We start from the raw sequence: 22889 nt of genomic DNA, 5'->3' as shown, positions 1-22889 counted from the left end.
CTCTGACTTGGTCTCTGACTTGATGGTGAACTTAGACACAGCCCAGACCTTTAGGCCATAGTTATTTCTGCTGAAGGTAAAAAAGGAAAAGTTCTAGGCCTAGGAGAGAGGATCACTTGAGCCCAGGACTTTAAGACCAGCCTGAGCAACAAAGTGAGACCTGTCTCTACAAATAATAAAGAAATTAGCCAGGGATGGTGGTGTGTGCCCGTGGTCCCAGATACACAGGAGGCTGACGTGGGAGGATCACTTGAGTCTAGGAGGTTGAGGCTGCAGTGAGCCAAGATCATGCCATTGCACTCCAGCCTGGATGACAGAGCAAGACCCTGCTGGGGGAAAAAAAAAGGAAGTAGCCCTGTCTGGGGTACCAGGGCTATTGGAAGTAGTGATTTGTTATATCCTAAGTCTGTTACAGAATAAGTCAAGGTATAAATTAATGAAACCAATTTTACTTTTTTGCTTTGGCATCTTGAGTTTGGCTCCTGAGTCAGCTAATTACATTTGATTTTTCATCTATACAATTTTGCGCCTATAATTAAAGGCCCAGTTGTAGTATTTCATTATTTATTATTTTTTTTTTTTTTTGAGACAGAGTGTCACTCTTGTTGCCCAGGCTGGAGGGCAATGGCACGATCTCGGCTCACTGCAACCTCCGCCTCCCAGGTTCAAGCGATTCTACTGGCTCAGCCTCCCAGGTATCTGGGATTACAGGTGCCTGCCACCACATCTGGCTAATTTTTTGCATTTTTAGTAGAGACAGGGTTTCACCATGTTGGCCAGGCTGGTCTCGAATTCCTGACTTCAGGTGATCCACCTACCTCAGCCTCCCAGAGTCCTGGGATTACAGGTGTGAGCCACCGCACCAGCCAGTATTTTATCCTTTAATGTGTTTGGAAGATACAGTCTTTTTTTTTAATATTGTTTTGTAAATTTTTAAAAATCTTAACTAGGTAGACACTATCACAATAATAAAAAATAGGGAAAAATAGTAGAAAACTCTCTTCCAGCCTCAGCATACTAATGTGGCCACTGTTTTTTAAATATTCTTTTCCAGCCCTTATCTGCAATACTTATTTTTTTGTTATCATTATGCAATTGGCAAAAATTTACAACTTTTTTGGTGGTTCTCATTATATCATAAATATTGAAAAATTCAGCTGCCAGGCGTGTTGGCTCAAGCCTGTAATACCAGCACTTTGAGAGGCCGAGGCAGGAGGATCACGAGGTCAAGAGATCGAGACCATCCTGGCAAACATGGTGAAACCCCGTCTCTACTAAAAATACAAAAATCAGCTGGGCGTGGTGACACACGCTTGTAATCCCAGCTACTCGGGAGGCTGAAGCAGGAGAATCGCTTGAACCTGGGAGGTGGAGGTTGCAGTGGGCCGAGATCATGCCACTGTACTCCAACCTGGTGACAGAGCAAGACTCCATCTCAAAAAAAAAAAGAAAAGAAAAATTCACCTATATGCATGGCACCAGTATACTTCTTAATGGTTGTTTATATAGAAATAGTAAATTATAATTTGTTTACTATTTTCCTTTTGAACTGTTAGGTAGTTTTCAATTATAAACATTTCACTGAATATTTTTGCATATATGGTTTTCTTTTATTTTGAATTATTTCCTCAACATAAACTCCCTGGATTTGCTCCCTGAATCCAGAGGGTGTGAACAGTCAAGGATGGCTCTTGGCACATCCTACCAAATTCTGTCCAGTAGAGTTACATCAGCTTAGACTGCTGCCAGTGGGGTTCAGGAGAACATGGCTCCACCACACCTTCACTGGGTGATTTGCCTTTTTTTTTTTTTTTTTTGAGATGGAGTCTCGCTCTCTCCCAGGCTTGAGTGCAGTGGCACGATCTCGGCTCACTGCAAGCTCCGTCTCCGGGTTCACGCCATTTTCCTGCCTCAGCCTCCCGAGTAGCTGGGACTACAGTCGCCCACCACCATGCCTGGCTAATTTTTTATATTTTTAGTAGAGACGGGTTTCACCATGTTAGCCAGGATGGTCTCGATCTCCTGACCTCATGATCCTCCCGCCTTGCCCTCCCAAAGTGCTGGGATTACAGGCGTGAGCCACCGCGCCTGACCTGATTTGACTTTTAAAGTGTTTTTATTCCATTCGTGTTTTAAAAAATTGAGATAAAATCCACGTATCATGAAATTCACCCTTTTAGGTCGCACAGTTTGGTGGGTTTTAGTATATTCACAAGGTTGTGCCAACATCTCCTTCAGGAACATTCTCTGAAAGAAACCTTATACCCATTATCAGCCACTCCTTCTTCCTTCCACCAGCCTTTGGCAACCCGCCTGCTTTCTGTCTCTGTGGGCTTGCCTGTTCTGGACTTCTCACATCAGTGGAATCCTATAGCATCTGTCCTTTTGTGCCCGGCTTCCTTCCCTCAGCCTCAGGTTTTCACCGTTTGTCCACACCGTAGTGCTGTCAGTGCCGCGCTGCTTCCTATGTTGGAGTAGTGCTCCACTGGGCGGGTCGGCCACATGGTGTTTCTCCGTTCATCTCTTGCTGGGCATTTGGCTGTTCTAGGTGGTACATCTTTCAGCTTTCAGCTTAGATGGGGGTAAAACGGGCGCCTTGTGTAATGTGCACCTCAGTTCTTTGTGGGGTGGGTGTCTTTGGTTGTGTTTACCAATTCTATTTCCTCTTGTATGAGTTTACACGTTCATTTCGTTGGCCCTTTTTTCTCCTGGAATTGGGATTTTCTCTATCAATCCTAACATGATCGCCCTGTCATAGAGAAATTCACCGTTGCTGTGTGTTCAGCAAAATGTTCCTCCAGGTGATGCTCTTTTCCCTTTAATATTACTTACTGTGGTGGGGATTTTTTTCCTTCTGTAAAAGTTTTACATTTCATGTAGTTGAATTTTTCTGTTTTATGACTTTTATTGTTTTGCAGATGAGAAACATCCTTCCAGAGAGATAATAAAATTTCCATTTTATTTTTCTACTAATTTTTATATATATGATTGTTAAATATTTAATTGTTTCATCTGTGTTAATTTGATGTGTTACAAGAGGTGGGCGAAAGTTTTTCACTTGGGAACCAGTGGCTCCAAGAGCTTTCTTTAAAAATCCTTTTTCTTCCTCATTATTTGGGACACCGTATCCTACAGATATTTTTCTTTTTCATACTTTTTTCTTAACACACTGGCTTACTTGGGAAGTAAGTTCTGGCTGTGTGGATTGTGGAGGGAAATGAGTAATTTAGATTCGTCTGGAATACTGGTTAGTTGCAAGCTCTCATTGACGTCTCTTCCAGATGGCCTCTGCTCACGCTTCCCTTTCTGCTCTTCTCCCACCTGGAGGGTAGAAGGGTGGTCATCTCGCAGCTGAGCCAGCCCTCCCTCCGGCCACCTCTTTCCAGCTTCAGAATGTGACTCGGGACAGCTGGTGTCCCTGTCATGTTACTGCTTTCAATTAATGGGATTTTTTAAAGCATACAACTAATTGGGAAATAACCTTAAATCTGAGAGTTTTCATCTATATGAGTTCTCTCAGTCAGATAAAGTTCTTCATCAAAGAACTTTTGACAAAAGTTCCCGTTTTATAATAGAAAAAAAAATGTCTCCATAAAATTGGAAGCTGTCAGAAATAGCGGTTTCTAGACTTTTCTAGTGATATGTCCGAGGCAGTCCATAGGCTACTTTGGTTGTAGTTACTTAGTATCTGTGTATAAGTTTTATTTTTCCCTATTTAGTGAAGTATTTCTCAGACCAGTTTTGGTAAGAATTGAGTTTTTCTGGTTTCCACGTGTTTTCTCCTGGAGCTTCTCACTTTAGCCTTTGTCTGATTTCTTTTTCCTGCAGCCTGACTGGCAGCCCTATTTGCCACAGAACGGAGACAACATTGAAGTTGCCTTCTCCTACTCCTCAGTCTTATGGCCCTGGTCGGGCTACCTGGCCATCTCCATTTCTGTGACCAAGAAAGCGGCTTCCTGGGAAGGCATTGCTCAGGGCCATGTCATGATCACTGTGGCTTCCCCAGCAGAGACAGAGGTAAGGATATGCGGGAAAGTGGCTTGTTTTCTTAGCTGTTTGACATCACCTTTCAGGGAGGGACAGGCCAAATGCCTGGGGTCTCCATTGGAAGTACAGTTGACAGATAGGCTTATCCTTGATGGCCACAATTGATGGTTCCAGGGCCTCCGGAGCAGCTGGAGTTTGAAGAAGTAGCTCAGTCAGTTAGTGCTAGTGCTTGCCGTTCTGTGGCCACACAACAGCAGAGAAGACTGTTTTCTACCAGATTTCAAGCTCAAAAGGAGTGCACCAAAAATATACATTCTCTAAAAGGAAATGTTAGGGTTAATCCTATGAGGCTCTAGTAGTTTTTATTGATAGAATATGCCTTAAATTTTAATTGTTAAACTCTTTAAGTGTTTGAATGGACTTAGTTATGATACATGAATCTTTCATCAGACATTTGTTATTGGAAATTCTTGTGTTCAAATTATTTAGGTTAAATTGATAAATAGAAATGATGTTTTTAAACCTGAAAGTTTCTTTCTGGGCAATGAGGGCATTTCAAGTTTCTTTTCTTTTTTTTTTAGTCAAAAAATGGTGCAGAACAGACTTCAACAGTAAAGCTCCCCATTAAGGTGAAGATAATTCCTACTCCCCCGCGAAGCAAGAGAGTTCTCTGGGATCAGTACCACAACCTCCGCTATCCACCTGGCTATTTCCCCAGGGATAATTTAAGGATGAAGAATGACCCTTTAGACTGGTAAGCACCTCACAGGATGCACTTCACCTCCCCAGCCTCCATGGTGGGAGGAGGCACCACTGTTCCTGCAACTCTTGGAAAGATGTTGCTCAGCTTCTCGTGGAGCCTGGACTCTGATGACGCTGAGATGTTCGGGCTTTTGCCATGCACTTAGGGCAGCCTGACTTCTCTTTTGAAACTTTCACACGTATGATTATGCAGTAAAAAGCTTGAAGTTCTCTTTTCCTTCCTTCTCCCATTGAGCCAGTCAGCAGAGCCGTCAGTCTTACCCTCAAACTGCATCCTGGATCCTTCCATCTCTGGCCTTCTCCCTGCTCCCACCCTAGTCCATGCCATTGTCATCTCTTGCCTGGACCACATCAGCAGCTCCTGAGTGCCACTGCTGTTGCTATTGTTGCCCTAAATTCCACTCCTCTTCTGGCAACCTTGGTAATCTTCTTAAAACAACTTCTAACACAGTTTGCCTCAAGCTCTCCAGTGACTGCCTATTCTGACTTTCTCACCCGGCCAAGCCCCCTGGTGTGACCCATGCAGCCCTTCAGAATCTGGCACTGCTTCCCGCCCAGTCCCCATAGCCCCTCTCCCTGTGCTTGTTGCCTGCAGGGCAGCTGGGCTGACTTTCTCTTGGTGCATTAGCCAAGCTCATTTCTGCTTTTGTGTTTGGACTAAGTTTGAACTCCATGCTGAAAGTAGGGGAAGGGGAAGCATTGAAAGATGTGACCAGGATAGTTACAGAGTCAGACTTGCCTTTTAAAATAAGATGTCTCTGGCAGCCAGATTGGAGGGGCTCAGACCAGAGACAGGTAGACAGGAAGTGGTGGGAAGTTCATAGACCAAGGCAAGCCCGTGGGCCTGCAGGAGAGCACCTGGAGTCTGTGCTGCTGGGAGGTGAGAATGAGGTGACCCCTAGAGGGTGTATACAGTGTCCCATAGGAAAGTGAGCTCATTTGGGAGGGACGGGGATGGAAAGTTGACCAGTGGCAGTGATATCAGTTAGCTGTGCCGCTGTCTTAGCACCGTGGCCCTGCGTGGCTTGTTCCAGCGTCCGTGCACTCCCGCGGCTGTTTGCTAAGCTCTTCTGTCAGACACAGATGGTTGCCAGCAATTTACTTGAACGCGACTGCTACAATGATGGTCCAGGACACTTTAAACATGTCTTTGGCCATTTCTTCTGGTCATTTTGTCTCTTTCATGCACCTGCCAGGCACATGGTTTCTTCTTATCAGCCATTTCCATGTGTCCAGACCAGAGCACACAGGTCTCCTAAGCTGATGTCTGTGCCAGTGGGCCAGCCATCCAGGCCTTCTCTGTGGGCCATGGCATGGTGCTCCTGCAGAGGCAGCCCTGTGGCCAGATATGCCTTTATTGCCAGTAAAGATCGATCATTTTAATGCCGTGGCCTATTGTTTTTCAGGAATGGTGATCACATCCACACCAATTTCAGGGATATGTACCAGCATCTGAGAAGCATGGGCTACTTTGTAGAGGTCCTTGGGGCCCCCTTCACGTGTTTTGATGCCAGTCAGTATGGTAAGTGGCAATGCTGTGCTAGCCAGATGGTCTTTCCGCCCACTTTGGATGTTTGTTAAATGTTTGAGAAGTGAATCCCAGTTTTCAGTGATAGCTACCAAGGGAGTATGCGCTGTGGGCCCCACAGCTGGGTGATCCTGGGGCGAGGCTCTGAAACAGGTGGTGGTGGGTGTGACATTCAGCTGAAATACAAGACAGACTGACTGGAGACAGGGACATTCGTACTCTTTTTTCTTTAAGTTAAAAGCAGCTCTGCCGTATATTTTGCTCCTTCTGAAGTGAATGAAAATCTTTATCCTGAGCACCACAAATGAAATCAGATCACAGTTAGTCGCTGTGTATTGCTGGATCCTGGTCCTCTCCTTTTTAGTCCCTTTTAAAGTGGTACAGGGTGGCACAAACCAGACTGTTGGGTGTCAGTAACCTGAGACATGTACCTGGTGACACTGTTTCTGCAGTGGTGGTGTCCTGTCATTCAGAGGTGACAGTTCCCAGCCTTGGTTCTTTGTTCATCAGGCACTTTGCTGATGGTGGACAGTGAGGAGGAGTACTTCCCTGAAGAGATCGCCAAGCTCCGGAGGGACGTGGACAACGGCCTCTCGCTCGTCATCTTCAGTGACTGGTACAACACTTCTGTTATGAGAAAAGTGAAGTTTTATGATGAAAACACAAGGTACTGTTGATATGCATTGGTATTTGGATAAAAAATGGGAATTAAATTCTACCCAGCAAATACTTAAGTGATGATTTGACCTGTTGGTGGTCTTTCCAGTTAGCACAGACACATTCAGAGAGCTTGATTAGAAAAAAAGCCCTTTCGACTGAGCGCGGTTGCTCACGCCTGTAATCCCAGCACTTTGGAAGGCTGAGTTGGGCAGATCGGTTGAACCTGGGAGGCCAAGGCTGCAGTGAGCTGAGATCAAGCCACTGTACTCCAGCCTGGGTGTCAGAGAGACCCTGTCTCAAAGAGAAAAAATAAAACACAAAAAAGAAAATAGTCCTTTATACAGTAGAGAGGTTCTTGAAAGTTGCTCATGAAGTAAGATGTTTATTGAGTATGAGTACTGTTAATAATATAGAGGGTTCATTGTCTTTCCTTGTTAATCTTAGATATGAGATACTTCAGCTTTAAACTTCTGTTTAATTCTTTTCCACTCTCACTCTGTTACTGAGTACATATAAATTTAAATGCACCAAAGGAACTGTTTCTTAAAGAATATTTCGAGTAAATTATTGTATATTTAAATATTGTGTATTTACAATAATTAATTTACTTATATTTATAGTAATTAATTTACTCAAGGGGAATAATGTCCTCCCCTTTATTGGGATCAAGGACTCCCAATGTATTATAAACATAATCACCTTTATGTTTTGAATCGGTTTCTTTAGAATCTGTGACTGAACGTTTCTATGCTTCTTTCTCATTTCCTTCTCCTTCACTGAGCCTTGCTGGGTCTAGGCTAAGCAGTTATCTCTGGTGCATTTCGGTAAAGTACTGATTTTCATTTCATAAAATAAATTTTGCTTTAATTAATTCTACACATCAGCCGAAGCACTTAAATTTGCAGTTTTACCCAAACCCAGACAGTTGGTTTCAGTTGAAGCCTTAGTGTGGAAGGACTGGATTGTGGCAGGAGAAATTGAGTTTTGTCACAGAGACTAAATAACTGTGTATGGAGTGTCTTCATTCCCTGTTCCCTGTGTGTCTGTTACCACTTTCCCAGGCAGTGGTGGATGCCGGATACCGGAGGAGCTAACATCCCAGCTCTGAATGAGCTGCTGTCTGTGTGGAACATGGGGTTCAGCGATGGCCTGTATGAAGGGGAGTTCACCCTGGCCAACCATGACAGTAAGGCTCTGTTTCCTGAGGGCGTGGTCTTAGGTGTGAGAGCAGAAGCTCTACACCTCTGAAGTCTAGATTTCTTGAGAAAGAGAATGATGATCCCTCAGTTAGCTGGAGTCTGTGGAAAGAACTCATCAGTATTTTCAAAAGTACATCTGTGAGGCTCTAGTTTTGTCCAGATTTTTTTTAAATGAAAATATTTTATGTAGCCATTCCTAATTTTAGTGCCACCTATTAGAGTCTTTATGTAATAGTCCCAAATAGGAACTACCTCACAGCTTCTTAATTATTTACAAAGTGCTATTCATGAAATAACTTTGTGTTTCTCATGTAGGGAGTTCCCCCGCAGATAAGGTTTTGGTAGCTGGTTTTGAGAACAACATCTTAAGCATTCCTACTACCCATTCTGCAGGTCTGGACAGCTTGTTTGGAGCCTTTCACTGCTCTGAGTTATAATATCTATTCAGAAAGCTGATGTTAATAGTATTTTTCTTTGATTATAAAATGTATTCAGAAACCTGATGTTAGTAGTGTTTTTTACTTGAATTTTGAGGAGATTACTTGTACTTTATGTGTGACAAGGCAATAGCAGCTCCTCCCTCAAGATTAAAAACAATTAAAAAAATACGTAGCATCTGAAGAAAGTATTTTGGGTAAACGAGTAGCTATTATTTATTAAAGTGTTCGGCGTTCCTGTGTTCCCTTGACTTTGAACACTCTTTCCTAGTGTATTATGCGTCAGGGTGCAGCATCGCGAAGTTTCCAGAAGATGGCGTCGTGATAACACAGACTTTCAAGGACCAAGGTAAAGGATGCCATTCATGGGCCTTTTGCTTCTTCTTTCTCTCTCTCCCTTTTCCCCCGCTTCTCTCTCTCTCTCTCATCTCTGTCTGTCTTTAATAAAAGCTTTATTGCATATAATTTACATACCATAACAGTTGCCCTTTTAAAGTGTACAATTCGGTGGTTTTTAGTGTATTTACAAAATTGTGGAACCATCACCATTGTCTACTTCCAGAACAATTTTATCACCCCAATAAGAAATCCCATGCCCATTCAACGTTTTGGTTTCTTTTAAAATTTATTGCAATATTACTTGAATGGTACCCACCACTTTGGGAGGCTGAGGCAGGCAGATCACGAGGTCAGGAGATTGAGACCATCCTGGCTAGCACAGTGAAACCCTGTCTCTACTAAAAATACAGAAATGTAGCCGGGCGTGATGGCACGCGCCTGTAGTCCCAGCTACTCAGGAGGCTGAGGCAGGAGAATCGCTTGAACCTGGGTGGCAGAGGTTGCAGTGACTCAAGATCATGCCACTGCACTCTAGCCTGGGCAACAGAGGGAGACCATCTCAAAAAAAAAAAAAAAACTACCTTCAAGGTTACTTGATGAATTTTTTTGTTACCCTTTATAAATTGTTCTGCTTCTGTGATTGCCAGATTACCAAGGTTTTAGAAAAATGAAAATGTACAAGTTTCGTTTCTGTCATGCAAGTTTGATACTGTGTATTTCAGAATGAGAGGCCCCCTCCCTTGTAAAGTTGCCATTTTCTGTACATGGAAGTTAAGGATAGTTTTATTAGTTGAAAACGATGAAAAGAGAGGATTTCTCACCTTATCTACTTGCAACTGGAATATAAAACTTATTTTTATATTACCTGGAAGGGATTTTTTCCTTTTATCAAAAGCAAGGTTGGTCAGTAACTGGATCTGTGTTTAATAGGTTATATTTCACCTTTAGGCACATAATGATTGTTTTCACAGTCACTTGGCCATGGGTTAGTGATTCTTTCTAAAAGCATTTCTCATAGACCGTATCACTTCAGGTTCTAGCTATAAACAAGGGATCAAAGCGGTGGTCTCATTGGATTGTACCCTCTGGGAGATCCTTGTTTTTGGTTGGTGGGTGGGGAGAATCAGAAGTAGATTTAAGGATATGTGCTTTCTTTTGGTGTTCTACTACAGTGTGAAAATGAAATTTTTTAAAGGGGCATTTTATTCCCATAAAGACTTTAAGTTGAATAATCTTTTGGGTACAAAATAAGAATTTGAAAATAGGAATTTGGGTTATGCCTGATCAGAAAAGACCCTGATGGCAGAAATAAAACTCCCATCAAATACCACAAGGCAAATGGCGGTGAATGTGTTCCAGTTTTTCCTGACTGCTTCCCTCTTCCAAAGAAAGGCCTATTTTTTCTTCTACTCAGCTCCTAGTAGGATTCCTGCACAGAGAGCAGGGAATGTCACGTTTATAGAGCTACAGACATTTCAGATGTTATCAACATGGACAATACTAGATTCTGATGAAGATGTACATCATGTTCTAGTGCTGAGGAAAGCAATTGAATTAGGGGCAGAGACTCCTAGATTATCTGGTGGTGCCACTGACGATGCTGCCTGTGGCATTTATACATTTTTGACTTCTTGATTCATTACAAATTTTAAATTATGTCATCTGGGCAAAGATAGGAGGCTGTGCTATTGGAACATGTGTCTTTGTGAAATTAATGTAACCGATGTCTTAAACCTAAATATAAAGATGTGGACATACTTTTAAAAATTAGTTACATTTGTCCTAGCTTTTCATAATAAAAGCTGGGTATTAGTATATATGACTGTATTCATAGAGAAACCTGTGTGTTTAGCAAGATCTGCTGGCTGCCCTTTGTGTAGGTGTCTGAAAACATAGGCCTTTCAGGATAATAAGAGGGGACAAAATTTAGGTTTTTTTTAAGATAGAGGCAGCACCTTTGCAATTGTAAATATTATGTACTGCCATGGCAAGTAAAAATGAAAGTGGATAGATAGGGAAATACACACAAAGTGAATTTTGCTAAAACAAATTAATGGCACTTAAGACATTTCTATTCTAAAAGGCTTATTCTTAAGGCTTTTCTATTCTAAAAATTTGCAATGTTTTAATTGAATATTAGATTTTGTAAATGTGGTTTATTTGTCACGTGGATGAACTTTCAGGAAATAACTCACTGCACAGTGGAAACTCTCATGGCTGTTGTTTTTTGTTGTGTTGTTTCAGGATTGGAGGTTTTAAAGCAGGAAACAGCAGTTGTTGAAAACGTCCCCATTTTGGGACTTTATCAGATTCCAGCTGAGGGTGGAGGCCGGATTGTACTGTATGGGGACTCCAATTGCTTGGATGACAGTCACCGACAGAAGGGTAGGAAAAACGCAGATGGGCTTTGTGACTTCGGCACTGAGATCCTTTCTTCCCTTTGTCTCTGGAAAGGCGCCCGTGAGATGCTGGCAGATCAGCCGACATCTGTTCACTTGAGCCAGGCTCAGCTGGAGACGTTGCAGTCGCTTTGATTGCTTGGAATATTTTGATAGGTGTCTGAGTCTGCACACATTTAATAAGCAAAACAAAGCTACTTGTTCGGGCCGTGATGCCTCTTCTCCATCTTCACCTTCCTGAGGCCAGCGGAGGTGGGACTCCTGCGTTCTGGTGGAGAGCCCCTTCCCTGACTTCCTTGGGGCCTGCCCCTCCCAGGCTTCCTACCCCGTGCTGCCTGTACTTTGTGGGCACTGCCACGAGGGGGCGCCCTTCTCTGGTCTGACTCACTCTTTTACTGGAGGGCTGGCTCTTCGCTGTCCTTCCAGACCTGGAATTCGGGCTTTTCTTAGCCTTTATCAGTGAAGAGCGTTTGTTATCTTGAGGCGTGAAGGGGAGGCAAATGGGCATACCAGTCCTCTTCCCTCTGCGTCTTTGTCAGTCTCTCGATGCATCCTTTGGATTTGGGGGCTTGAGGTTGGGCACAGACTATTTTTCTCCTTTTGTAAAGGGGAGAAAGAATGGTAAAAGTGCTCCATGTTTTTACCTGGTGAGATGATAATGACACCAGGACTGAAAGGCAACCTTCTAATGCACTGTGACCACTGGGGAACTCGAGGCAGAGGGCGGGTGGTGAGTGACAAGAATGAGACCCTAACAGCGTGCACTGAGAGGTGTGTGTGTGCCCCTCCGTTTCAGGCTGAAGTTGACTACATTCGTGGCATTTATGTAAATCCCTAGACTGGGATGGGTCTTTTTAAAAATCAAAAATGGGCCGGGCGCGGTGGCTCACGCCTGTGATCCCAGCACTTTGGTAGGCCGAGGTGAGTGGGTCACAAGGTCAGGAGTTCATGACCAGCCTGGCCAACACAGTGAAACCGCGTCTCTACTAAAAATACAAAAATTAGCCAGGTATGGTGGCGTGTGCCTGTAGTCCCAGCTACTTGGGAGGCTGAGGTGGGAGAGTTGCTTGAACCCGGGAGGCAGAGGTTGCAGTGAGCCAAGATCGTGCCACTGCACTCCAGCTTGGGTGACAGAGCAAGACACTGTTTTAAAAAATAATAATAAAATTAAATTAAAATTAAAAGTGAGGGTTAAAGTCACAGTTAAAGGAGATTAATGTTTTATTTCCACAGAGATTTTAAGACCTGAGATCTCCTGGTAAGAGTCTTTATTAAATTGTAAATGCCTGAGAGAATGGTCCTAGGCCTTAAATTTAAAATGGCAGCTTTTTTAATCTTTCAGGGGCATTAAGCACTTGACCAGAAGTGCCCTTTAATGAGAGGAAAGTACTTAATGGCATTTTTCTCACACGGATCTTGTCTAGTCCAGGTTGATGTTAATGGAACTTGAAGGGGCAGACACAGGAGAAACAAGATGGAAACAGAAGCTCCAGGTTTCAATACCAGCTTGCGTCTTCCCTCTCAGAAAGGATCCTTTGTGAACGGGAGCTGTTGCTAGCCCAGTGCCTCGTCTCTGAGGTGTCCCTGAAAACAAATTGCCCTTTCTCTGCTGTCACACTTCCAGTGGTCAGGGCCCTGCCGACTCGAAGCCCAGCTCAAGTGAACAGATGTTCCATGGGTGTTGAGCCTTGCCTCCACCCACTGGGGTGTCAGTACAGTTCCTTCTCCCCAGGAGAGCCTCTGGGACGCAGCAGGAGCCATGGCCCTCTGTTCTCCTCTCCCTGTTGCCCCTGAGACCCCGCTCTCAGGCCCTTCTTTTCTCAGTGGGTGTCACATGGTCTCACTGTCTCTGAATGAGCTCCATTCTGCCCCCGTCCATGAGGAGCTGAGTGTGGCACTCAGGCAGTTGGTGCAGCCTGGTGGACAGTGGTGCTGACCACCTGGAGCCCTGGGGCACTGGGAGTGGAGCCCTGGTCAGGTCATGGCTGTGTGTGCTTATCTGGCTGGGCTGGGCCACTGAGAATGCATGTCTTATGAGAATAGGGGAATCTGGAACGTGTTGTATTTACTTTGACCTAAACTCGTGACTTCTGAACTCCCATTTCCCCCACTTTTGGGGACTAACTTAAAAAAAAAAATTCCTTTAGAGATTTCTTGTTAAAAGCTAAATTCCGGGCCACGTGTGGTGACTCACACCTATAATCCCAGCACTTTGGGAGGCTGAGGCAAGAAGATCACTTGAGCCCAGGAGTTTGAGACCAGCCAGACCCATTTCTGCAAAAAATGAAAAATTAGCCAGGCATGGTGTCATGTGCCTTCAGTCTCAGCTACTTGGGAGGCTGAGGCAGGAGGATCACTTGAGCCCAGGAGCTCAAGGCTGCAGTGAGCTATGATTGCGCCACTGCACTGGGTGACAAGAGCGTGACTCTGTCTGGGAAAAAAAAAAAGGAATTCCTAAACAGGCTTGTTGACTTCGCAGACTGCTTTTGGCTTCTGGATGCCCTCCTCCAGTACACATCGTATGGGGTGACACCGCCTAGCCTCAGTCACTCTGGGAACCGCCAGCGCCCTCCCAGTGGAGCAGGCTCAGTCACTCCAGAGAGGCTGGAAGGTGAGTGGATGGGCAGGACGCCTTGGGGAGGGAATTGGATCCAGCTGAACATGATGCTACTTCAGCCAGTGGCTGTGCCTGCCAGCAAGTGGGGCCAGTTTGTGTGCGCCGCTGAGCGGTTTTCGTAATGGCTGCGGGTAGACCAGCATTCGGCGGCTCTAACCTGCCGAGAGGCCATCCTTAGTCCCCAGAGGGCCATGATCGAGGACCCAGTGTGCAGCTGCTTTCCCACGTGCACCCCGACCCTCACGCCACTCTGAGTGTGTTTACCGTCCCGCTCTCACAGGTGAGGACAGTGGCTCCTACAGATCTTCAGGAAGAATCACCAACATTCTAGAGCACTTGCCAGGTCCCAGGCAGCAGGCTGGGATGCTCCCATGGATTACCTCACTGTCCCCTCTCAGTAATCCTGTGAAAATAGATGTTATTATTCCCAGTTTCCAGATGAGGAAATGAGAGCTGAGAGAAATTAGATAACTGCCTGAGATCGCCTGGGCGGTATGTGGTGGTGGAGCCTCAACCCACCTCTGGGGCCTGTGCTGGTGCCGTGGGGCCCCCAGCTGCTTGGCACTTAGTGGGGTGGGTATCAGTGCGTCTGAGTCCCTGGTGTGCTGGTCCTTACATCGCTGCCCGTAGAAGGCTCATGGGAGCCACAGGCGTCATTTAAAATTTTCCAGGAGCTGCGTTTAAAAAGTAAAAAGAAACACAGATGGAACTATTTTAATAATATACTTGAGCCCAAGACATGAAGAATATTAGAATTTAAACATGTGATACCTTATTTCAGTTGCTCAATAGCTACGTGTGGTTGGCACAATGGTGCAGATCTATGAAATAGAAAGAATTTTGAAAATGCAGAGTGGTTTTTTATTTGGCCAGAGAATTAAATATTTTAGAAGAGAAGTATTTTTTCCATGAAACCGGTCCGTAGCTTAGATTTCGCAGGTGTAGCCTTGCGTGTGTCAGTGGTGGTCAGCATAGTTTGACCAGCCAGTGCTGTGCACACATCTGCCCATCCTCAAGGGAACGGTTCTGATTTTCTCACCCACCTTCAGCAATGGAAACACACATTATCCGGGAGGAACCAATCAGGCGTGGCTCCTGCAGCTCATGGAGGATAGCTTAATAGAGCACAGGGGCTCTGTGCTGTGTTGTGGGAAAGCAGACAAACTCATAATAAGGCCCTCCTTTTTCCTTTGCATTTTAGTAATAGAGATGATTTTCTTTTTTGTTGATGTTGCTGCTAACCACAGGAAACCATCTTCATCGGTACTCCAAGGTTCTGGAGGCCCATTTGGGAGACCCAAAACCTCGGCCTCTGCCAGCCTGTCCACACTTGTCTTGGGCCAAGCCACAGCCTTTAAATGAGACGGCGCCCAGGTTAGTGTCCGCCTGTGCCCTTCCACTCTTTCCACGGGGCTTGTGAGTCATTGCTTTTCTTATAGGAGAGAATGGAATTTTACTGACATCACTATCGAATCGTCAGATCTTCAAGCTTGTCATTTGCGACGGTTATTTAGTGAACCTCGTATTGGCCTTTGGAAATAGGCTCTTTGGTGGTATCCTGCATAAAAAGTGCTTTGGATAATTAGCATTTTGTTACATTTGGTTAATTCTTTTTTAAAAAGCTGTGATCCAACAGAGTGATTTCATGGGAGCTGGAGCTCTGAGTCCTGTGGTTGGGGAGTTGAGAGCTGCCGGCTGCAGTGTGTTCCCTGTTTCAGACATTGATGATAAGATGCAGATAGTTCCCTTCTTCTGTCATCCCCGGGGGCCGCGGTTGCAGCCTGTCCAAGAAGAGCATGCTTCTATGTCATTACGTCGTGTGCTGACTGTGACTGGGGGTGAAAGCACCCGCCTCCGATGGCAGGCTGTGACCTCTGCTGCTGTCTCCACACTCCTGTGTGCAGTGCCGCCTGGATCCCTTCTCCAGCTCACTGTCTAACTCGGCTTCTTCATTTGCATCGTTTCCTTTCCGTACCCAGTGTTTGAGGTGGACCTGCTTTTTCCCTCTGTGGCTAGGACCAGCTCGGCATGGCTGGTCCCCTTTTTCTCCAGATCCCACCCCCTTACTTTTTCTGTGACGTCCCTGGCCTGAACAGGACAATATAAGAAGAAAGGGGGAGCTTCTCCTGAGAAAGGGGATGAAGCCAGGGACAGCTGTCAGAGCTGTGCCCCTGGCCGGGCAGGCACACCTCCCACCCCATCAAGCAGGAGTCTTGCCCTCCGAGGCCCCCTGGCCGCCTGGTACCCGGCCCCTCTCCCCAGCCCCTCAGGCAGGAGGCTACCCTCTTGACAGGCCCCCTGCCTGCCTTCTTTTCCTCCAGTGATGGTATGGGGCCAGGGACAGAGGCCACCTTCCGTCCTGTAAGGCGAAGAGGAGAGTGCCCGTGTGAAGGTGGCGAGGCTGCCTTCTGCCTTTACTCCTCATCATAAACCGAAAGTGCTGAACACACCACGCACTGACCATATGTGTTCATTTCGAATATGCTTAATAGAACACAGGAAAATGGTAGAATCATCACATTGTCTCATCAGTAGCTTTCTTCCTGAACCTTAATCGCTGGGTACTTTTCCATTCCAGGTCACATCTCATCATTTAAACATTTCTGATAAGTTTCCATTTTTGCATCTTATTTATTTATAACCTCCTATTAGCCTAGCATTCAAACCAGCGTTTATATTCCAGCCATGGTCAGCAATTCATACTCAGTGAACAGTGTTAGCTGAAGTTCCAGAAACCCAATTATTCTCCACAGTGTTGTTCAGGACTTGAAGCAGATAACAATATCCTTTCTATCCTTGGCTATCTACCTGTTCACATCACATAATCCATCACATACTGAACCGGCCCATCCAGCATGTTGATAATGGACAGCTCCTGGAATTTGATTTTCACAATCACTCAGTAATTCCTTCTTCTCAGTACGCTGCTGGGTTTTACATTTATCTTGCTTTTCACATCTTGTTGAAAATTATTCTCGGTCCCCAGAGACCTAGATCGACGCATATTCTGAGTCTCCAAAAGAGATTTGAGACCAGGAGACAGCTCCAGATGCTGTCAGCCCAGTGCTGGGGGCAGGTTTCCATCTGTGAAGTGGAGAGGCGCTTTGGGCTTCTTTGTTGGCATCAGGTGCCCGTACCTAGGGCAGCTGTGGAAGTGTCAGCGTCCTCCCTGAGAGGATCCCCTGCTCCAGTGGCTCCTCAGTCCTTCCGTCAGTATGCTGTAAAGCAGCCACATGGTAATGGGTGTGGACTGTTACCATGACTGCTCCACTAGAAAGTGCCATCACCAAAGAATGAGATTCTGGAACAGGATATCACTATTAGAATGGAAATATAGGCCATATATATTCAGCTACAAAGTCATAAAGCCTAAATGTCATTGATTCCGTAACTTAACACTGTCAGTTTAACTTTCAGACTGATTAAGCCTGAAGTGTAAAATTAAATCCTATAAAATAGGGCAGGTTATAATGAGTGCTCATTGGCATTCAGGCAGTTGCCGAGCTGGGAGTATCGAGTGGGAGTCTCTCTCTTGCCTGCCTAAGGAACCTCTACTCAGACCAGCCCTTGCCCGCCAGCTTGGCGTTGACTTTCAGCCTAATTGCTGATAGGACTGGACGTCTTTGCTTTCACTTGCCCAAAGTGAAAGAGACAGGCCGACAGTTTCCAAATGAATAAATAACAGAAAAATAGAGAAATTTTAATTTGCAAACTTACTGTATTCTTCCCCCTCACTTAAGCCAGAGTAGTGTTTTTCCCATCGCGCTCTTCGCTCTAGCTCCGGTGTCCTCCCAAGCTCTGTGCTGCTGTTGCCAGTGTTATCAACCTCTCTCTGTTCTTCGGGTCTAAGTTGTAACAAGGCCTGAACGAGTTTTTCAGATCCCAGAGTTAATAATGATACTGTGCACCACAGAGTGCAGGAAGCGCACACGTTCATTTGATCGTCCCCCGCCTGCAGGCAAGGCAGATGGGGACCCCACGTTTTGCTGCTCAGACTCTCTCCCACTGTTGGTTCCTTGTATGTTTCGTATTCTCCCTGGAGACAGTGGTTTCTTCAGAGACAAAGATGCTGTCTGGTTCCCGGCACCAGTTTGCCCACTTCCTTATATGCAGTGGTTGTGGAGTCACCATTGCCTCCGACTGCTCCAGGCCTTAGGGAGAGGACCTCGATAGCCCCAGGCTCAGGTCCACTCAGCAGGCTTCAGCTCCTTCCCCCGACAGGCTCCTTCCAGGGCCTCACTTGCAGTGTCCTCCCGAGGCGCTTGGTCATGTTTAGCTTTATGCAAAAACAGGCTCCTGCTGGTCATATTGTAAACTCAGTAGAATCTCATGAACAGGGACTTGATTTTGATCTTTCTCTCTCGGGACGTGGAAACGGCCACCGTAGTTGCTGTCAGTGGCATTTAGGTGGCCGTGGACGCAAATGGCATTTCACATCTCCCCGTAGATCACTTGCTCTGTCTTGAGTTTCAGTTGAACTTCCTAGACTAGTACCTAGACTAGTACGATGGCTTATTTTTATTTTGTTTTAATCCATTTTCCTGAAGTAACCTTTGGAAACATCAGAAGCTACTCTCCATCGACCTGGACAAGGTGGTGTTACCCAACTTTCGATCGAATCGCCCTCAAGTGAGGCCCTTGTCCCCTGGAGAGAGCGGCGCCTGGGACATTCCTGGAGGTGAGTTCTCGGCTGCTTTGTGATTGTGCTCAGTCATGTTGTATTTTGTTCAAAGGAGTCTCCCTCCCTCCCCCCGGAGGCGGGCCAGACTCTCCCTGTCTCTGCCTTCCTGGGAGCTGTGGTGGCCTTGGCTCTTGGCTTCTTTTGTGGCACAAACCAGCATGAACAAGGGCAGGCCTGACAGATTAAGAGATTGTTGTTTCCCTTAGAAAATGCTACCTAGATTTTCACATTTGAATTTATTTTACAACGGCTGGGTGATCTACTTAAACATGTTCAAAGTAACTTGCACGCTCTTTATGAAAGTTCTGCCAGCCACCTATTATGTCCCTTACAGGATGCCTGTCTGCTGGTTTGGGTCCCAGCCAATGGCAGCAGCCGCCCTGGCTCCCAGCCCTCAGCCCAGAAGGCCCCTTTAGTTCTCTGCCCTGCCCCCCTGGGAGGGACTTGACTGAGCTGGGGTGTGTCCCTTAGGTGGTCTCATCCTGTCTGTCTCTCCAGGGATCCTGACTGGCTACATAGACTGCCTAGGGCAGGTTCTTCTCCACTACCCAAGGCAATTGGTACCAGGCCTTTCCAGCCCAGCCTGGGGAGTTCTTTTGCTCTAGAGTCCCCTGTACTCTTCCAAAGAGTTTACAGCTACCAAGAGGAGTTTCTCTGGGTTCCAGGAATTGTCCAGAAATGGGATCAGGAAGGGGCACCCCTGTCTGTGCAGTCCAGCCCTGGACACCGTGTGGTGGTGCCAGGGTCCTGAGGGCCTTGTGCATAGGTCACGGGGTGCGCTGAAGGTAAATTCCAGAGCCCTTGGCCTTGCCCAGTCGTATTGACATTCTGAACCAGGGTCCTCTGATGGCCTCTCCTGGTTTTCAGCCACACGCCCCCTCCATGAAGGGCTTTCCCAGAGGCGGGGCACTGCCAGCGGTGCTTCTTCCGCCACGCCCCCTTTCTCCTCCTCCCACTCAGCTGGAACCACAGGCCCCTCCTTCTCCCCTGGATAGAGACGTGCCCATCTTCCCTTGTGTTTAGAGAAACACAGAGCGCCTCTGGGCCTCCCTTCGGTAGGTTGTGACAGAAGCATAGCTGGGCCTGATCATCCGTCTGCGGGGATCCCAGGGAGGAAGGGCAGCAGAGATCCACCGAGCCTCCACCCCACAGGAAGTGGCTGCTCTTTGCTCTCATCCACTCTTTATTAATAGCCTGGGTTACTTTAGCTAAGGCTTAAAAATGATGTATGCCCTGCAAGCCCAGCTAGTGAAATTAGCTCGCATTTAGTTTCTGATGAATCCAGCTGTCATAGAAAAAGGCCGTCATGGTAGCTCTGTGGCGTTCCTGCCTGTTCAACCGGCTGTCCTCTTACAGGGATCATGCCTGGCCGCTACAACCAGGAGGTGGGCCAGACCATTCCTGTCTTTGCCTTCCTGGGAGCCATGGTGGTCCTGGCCTTCTTTGTGGTACAAATCAACAAGGCCAAGAGCAGGCCGAAGCGGAGGAAGCCCAGGGTGAAGCGCCCGCAGCTCATGCAGCAGGTTCACCCGCCAAAGACCCCTTCGGTGTGACCGGCAGCCTGGCTGAGCGTGAGGGCCAGAGAGAGCCTTCACGGACGGCGCTGGTGGGTGAGCCGAGCTGTGGTGGCGGCTGGTTTAAAAGGGATCCAGTTTCCAGCTGCAGGTTTGTTAGAGTCTGTTCTACATGGGCCTGCCCTCCTGTGATGGGCAGAGGCTCCTGGTACATCGAGAAGAATCCTGTGGGTCCCGTCAGGAGGGACTTAGTGGCTCTGCTGCCAGTGAGACTTCCCGCCGGCAGCTGTGCGCACCAAAGACTCGGGAGAACTGGAAAGGCTGTCTGGGGTCTTCTGACTGCAGGGGAAGGATGTACTTTCCAAACAAATGATACAACCCTGACCAAGCTAAAATACGCTTGTTAAAGGCTATTTTCTATATTTATTGTTGGGAAAAGTCACTTTAAAGACTTGTGCTATTTGGAAGCAAAGCTATTTTTTTTGTCAGTGGAATGCAGTTTTTTTACTATTCCATCATGAGGAACAACATAGATTCCGTGATCTTTTTAATGACAGTACACACTGAGATTTGAAGGAAACATGCACAAATCTGTGAAACATAGACCTTCGCTTTATTTTTGTAAGTATCACCTGCCACCATGTTTTGTAATTTGAGGTCTTGATTTCACCATTGTCGGTGAAGAAAATTTTCAATAAATATGTATTACCCGTCTGAAGCTTAAAGATACTGTGTAACGGACTCTTTCCACTTGTCCCATTTCTGTTTGATGACGGTCTGGAATGAGTTCTGAATCAACCTGCTAATTTTGTGTTCACTGAGACGTAATTCACATAACATTCTCCACTTTATAGTGTAGAGCGCAGTGGTTTTTGGTGTATTCACAAGGCTGTGCAGGTTCCGGAACATTTCCATCACCCTAGAGAAAAACCCCACTCCCACCAGCAGTCACCCGCGTTCATCACCTGCCCCTAGGCTGCCGGCGCCCGGGCTGCTCTGTGGATCGGCCTGTAGCATGTCCTTTCAGTGGGATCGCACAGTACGATTGGGTCCTTGGCGTCCAACTCTTTGCGCTCGGTGTGGTGTTTTCAGGGTTCATTGACCAGCGCTGTAGCAGGTATCAAGACTCATTCCTGCTTGTGGCTGAGCAGTGCCCTGTGGTGTGGCTAGACCAGTTGTGTTTCTGTCTTCCTCAGCTGGTGGACGTTTGTGGTGGTCCCACTTTTTGGCTGTTGTGAACAGCACTGCTCTGAGTATTTGGGTATGGGGTTTGTGCGACATAGTTTTTTTTTTTTTTCCTGTTGGGAGTGTACCTATGTGTGAAATACCGCTTTGTGTTTAAGTTTTTGAGGAGTTGCCAGACTTTTTTTCTAAAGCCGCTGCACCATCTTGCATTCCTGCCAGCAGCGTGCAAGAGCCCCCCTTTCTCCACATCCTCGTCAGTACCTGCAGTTCCCTGTCTTAGAAATGCTAGCCATCCTGGTGGGTGTGCAGCGCTGTCTCACTGCAGCTTTCACTTGCACCTCCCTGAAGACTCATGACGTTGAGTGTCTTTTCATGTGTCTGTTGCCCGTTTGTCTGTCTTCTTTGGAGAAATGTCTGTTCAGAGCCTTTGTCCATATTTTAATTGGGTTGTCTTTTTATTGAATTGTAGGAGTTCTTAGGCGAGTCCCTTATCAGTGATGGAACTTGCAGATATTGTCTCTTGTTCTTTGGGCTGTCCTTTCACTCTCTTGATGCCATCCTTTGAAACAGAAAAGGTTTTCATCTTGAAGTCCATTTTTTCTGTTTTTTTTTCTTCGGTTGCTTGTGCATTAGGGGTCATATTGGAGAAAGCGTTGCCTGATCCCAGGCAGCCTGTTAATCGTTGATCCCCACCTGAACAGGGTGTTGTATGCTGACTGGCCGAGCACCAGCCCGCACAGCAAAGGCGAGGGTGACTGGGAAGGAAGGCAGAGGCTGTGCGGGGACCGATAAGGGTGCTGCTGAGGTCACGGGCAGAAAACATCTCGGCCCACACAGGGGAGGAGCCGCTGGGCCGACTGTCCCTTGCAATTCTTTTCAGCCCCGGCAGGTCACGTGCTCACCTTGCAGCTCTCACTGCACTCTGCCCACATTGCTTCGAGAATCCGAATGTGTTGCTGAGGTCCCGTGAGGCATTCGTTCCTGTCCCAAGGGTGTAGGGCCTCACAAGCAGCCCAAGGGCTGCAAGCATCTGCCACTCAGGAGCCCTGCTGTCCTTAGCAGGTGGCTGTGGCTCTGAGCCGCTCTCCTTACCCACATGGGGGTCTTGCATGCTGTTGGCTCTGGAGCCTCTCGTCTCACAGGTCTCTACAGGTGCAGGCCACTCACCGTCTGGTGCTCAGGACCATAAAGGACAGGGTTATGTTAAAGGTTTTGCCTCAAACCAGAAGGCGAGGACCCTTTCTGTCCAGTTGCCGGAATGATGTCATGAGGAACTGTGTGCCCAGGCACGCTGTGCTAGTTACAACATGTGTTTTTGTTTCATTCCCCACACACTGTAAGGTGGGCATCACTGGGCCCATCACACAGGTGAAACAGAAGCCCGGGAATCACTCATCCCCTTGCCCAGTCGTACAACTAGTAGCCAAGGCAGAATTTGAACTCATGTTGCCCTCAGTCCCAAAACCTGTGTACTTAACCCTTGTTCTCTCCTGCTGGTGTCTGTGTGATGTCCCATGTCTGTCTGTCTCTCTCTAAAGGGACAGTGACACACCAGGAGGATACCCAGATGCTGGGGGGCCT

The 22889-nt window shown here is 46.6% G+C and overlaps 1 protein-coding gene across 1 annotated transcript in view; it reads left to right on the top strand.

Moving 5' to 3' along the window:
- The window catches only part of MBTPS1 (membrane bound transcription factor peptidase, site 1), a 63211-nt gene extending 42363 nt beyond the window's left edge, over positions 1-20848 (top strand). The window contains exons 13-23 of the mRNA XM_031002693.3: positions 3829-4017; positions 4569-4741; positions 6156-6271; positions 6788-6944; positions 7999-8123; positions 8845-8922; positions 11157-11297; positions 13791-13922; positions 15176-15302; positions 18476-18606; positions 19966-20848. Coding sequence (XP_030858553.3) covers positions 3829-4017; positions 4569-4741; positions 6156-6271; positions 6788-6944; positions 7999-8123; positions 8845-8922; positions 11157-11297; positions 13791-13922; positions 15176-15302; positions 18476-18606; positions 19966-20162 — 1566 coding nt within the window. The 3' untranslated portion in view covers positions 20163-20848. The remainder of the gene's footprint in view (positions 1-3828; positions 4018-4568; positions 4742-6155; positions 6272-6787; positions 6945-7998; positions 8124-8844; positions 8923-11156; positions 11298-13790; positions 13923-15175; positions 15303-18475; positions 18607-19965) is intronic.
- Positions 20849-22889: the final 2041 nt, after the last annotated feature.

Source organism: Gorilla gorilla, chromosome 18 (genome assembly GCF_029281585.2).
Source record: "Gorilla gorilla gorilla isolate KB3781 chromosome 18, NHGRI_mGorGor1-v2.1_pri, whole genome shotgun sequence".
Taxonomy (NCBI): domain Eukaryota; kingdom Metazoa; phylum Chordata; class Mammalia; order Primates; family Hominidae; genus Gorilla; species Gorilla gorilla.
The sequence above is the reverse complement of the archived record's forward strand: the minus strand, read 5'-3'. Positions and strand labels throughout refer to the sequence as shown.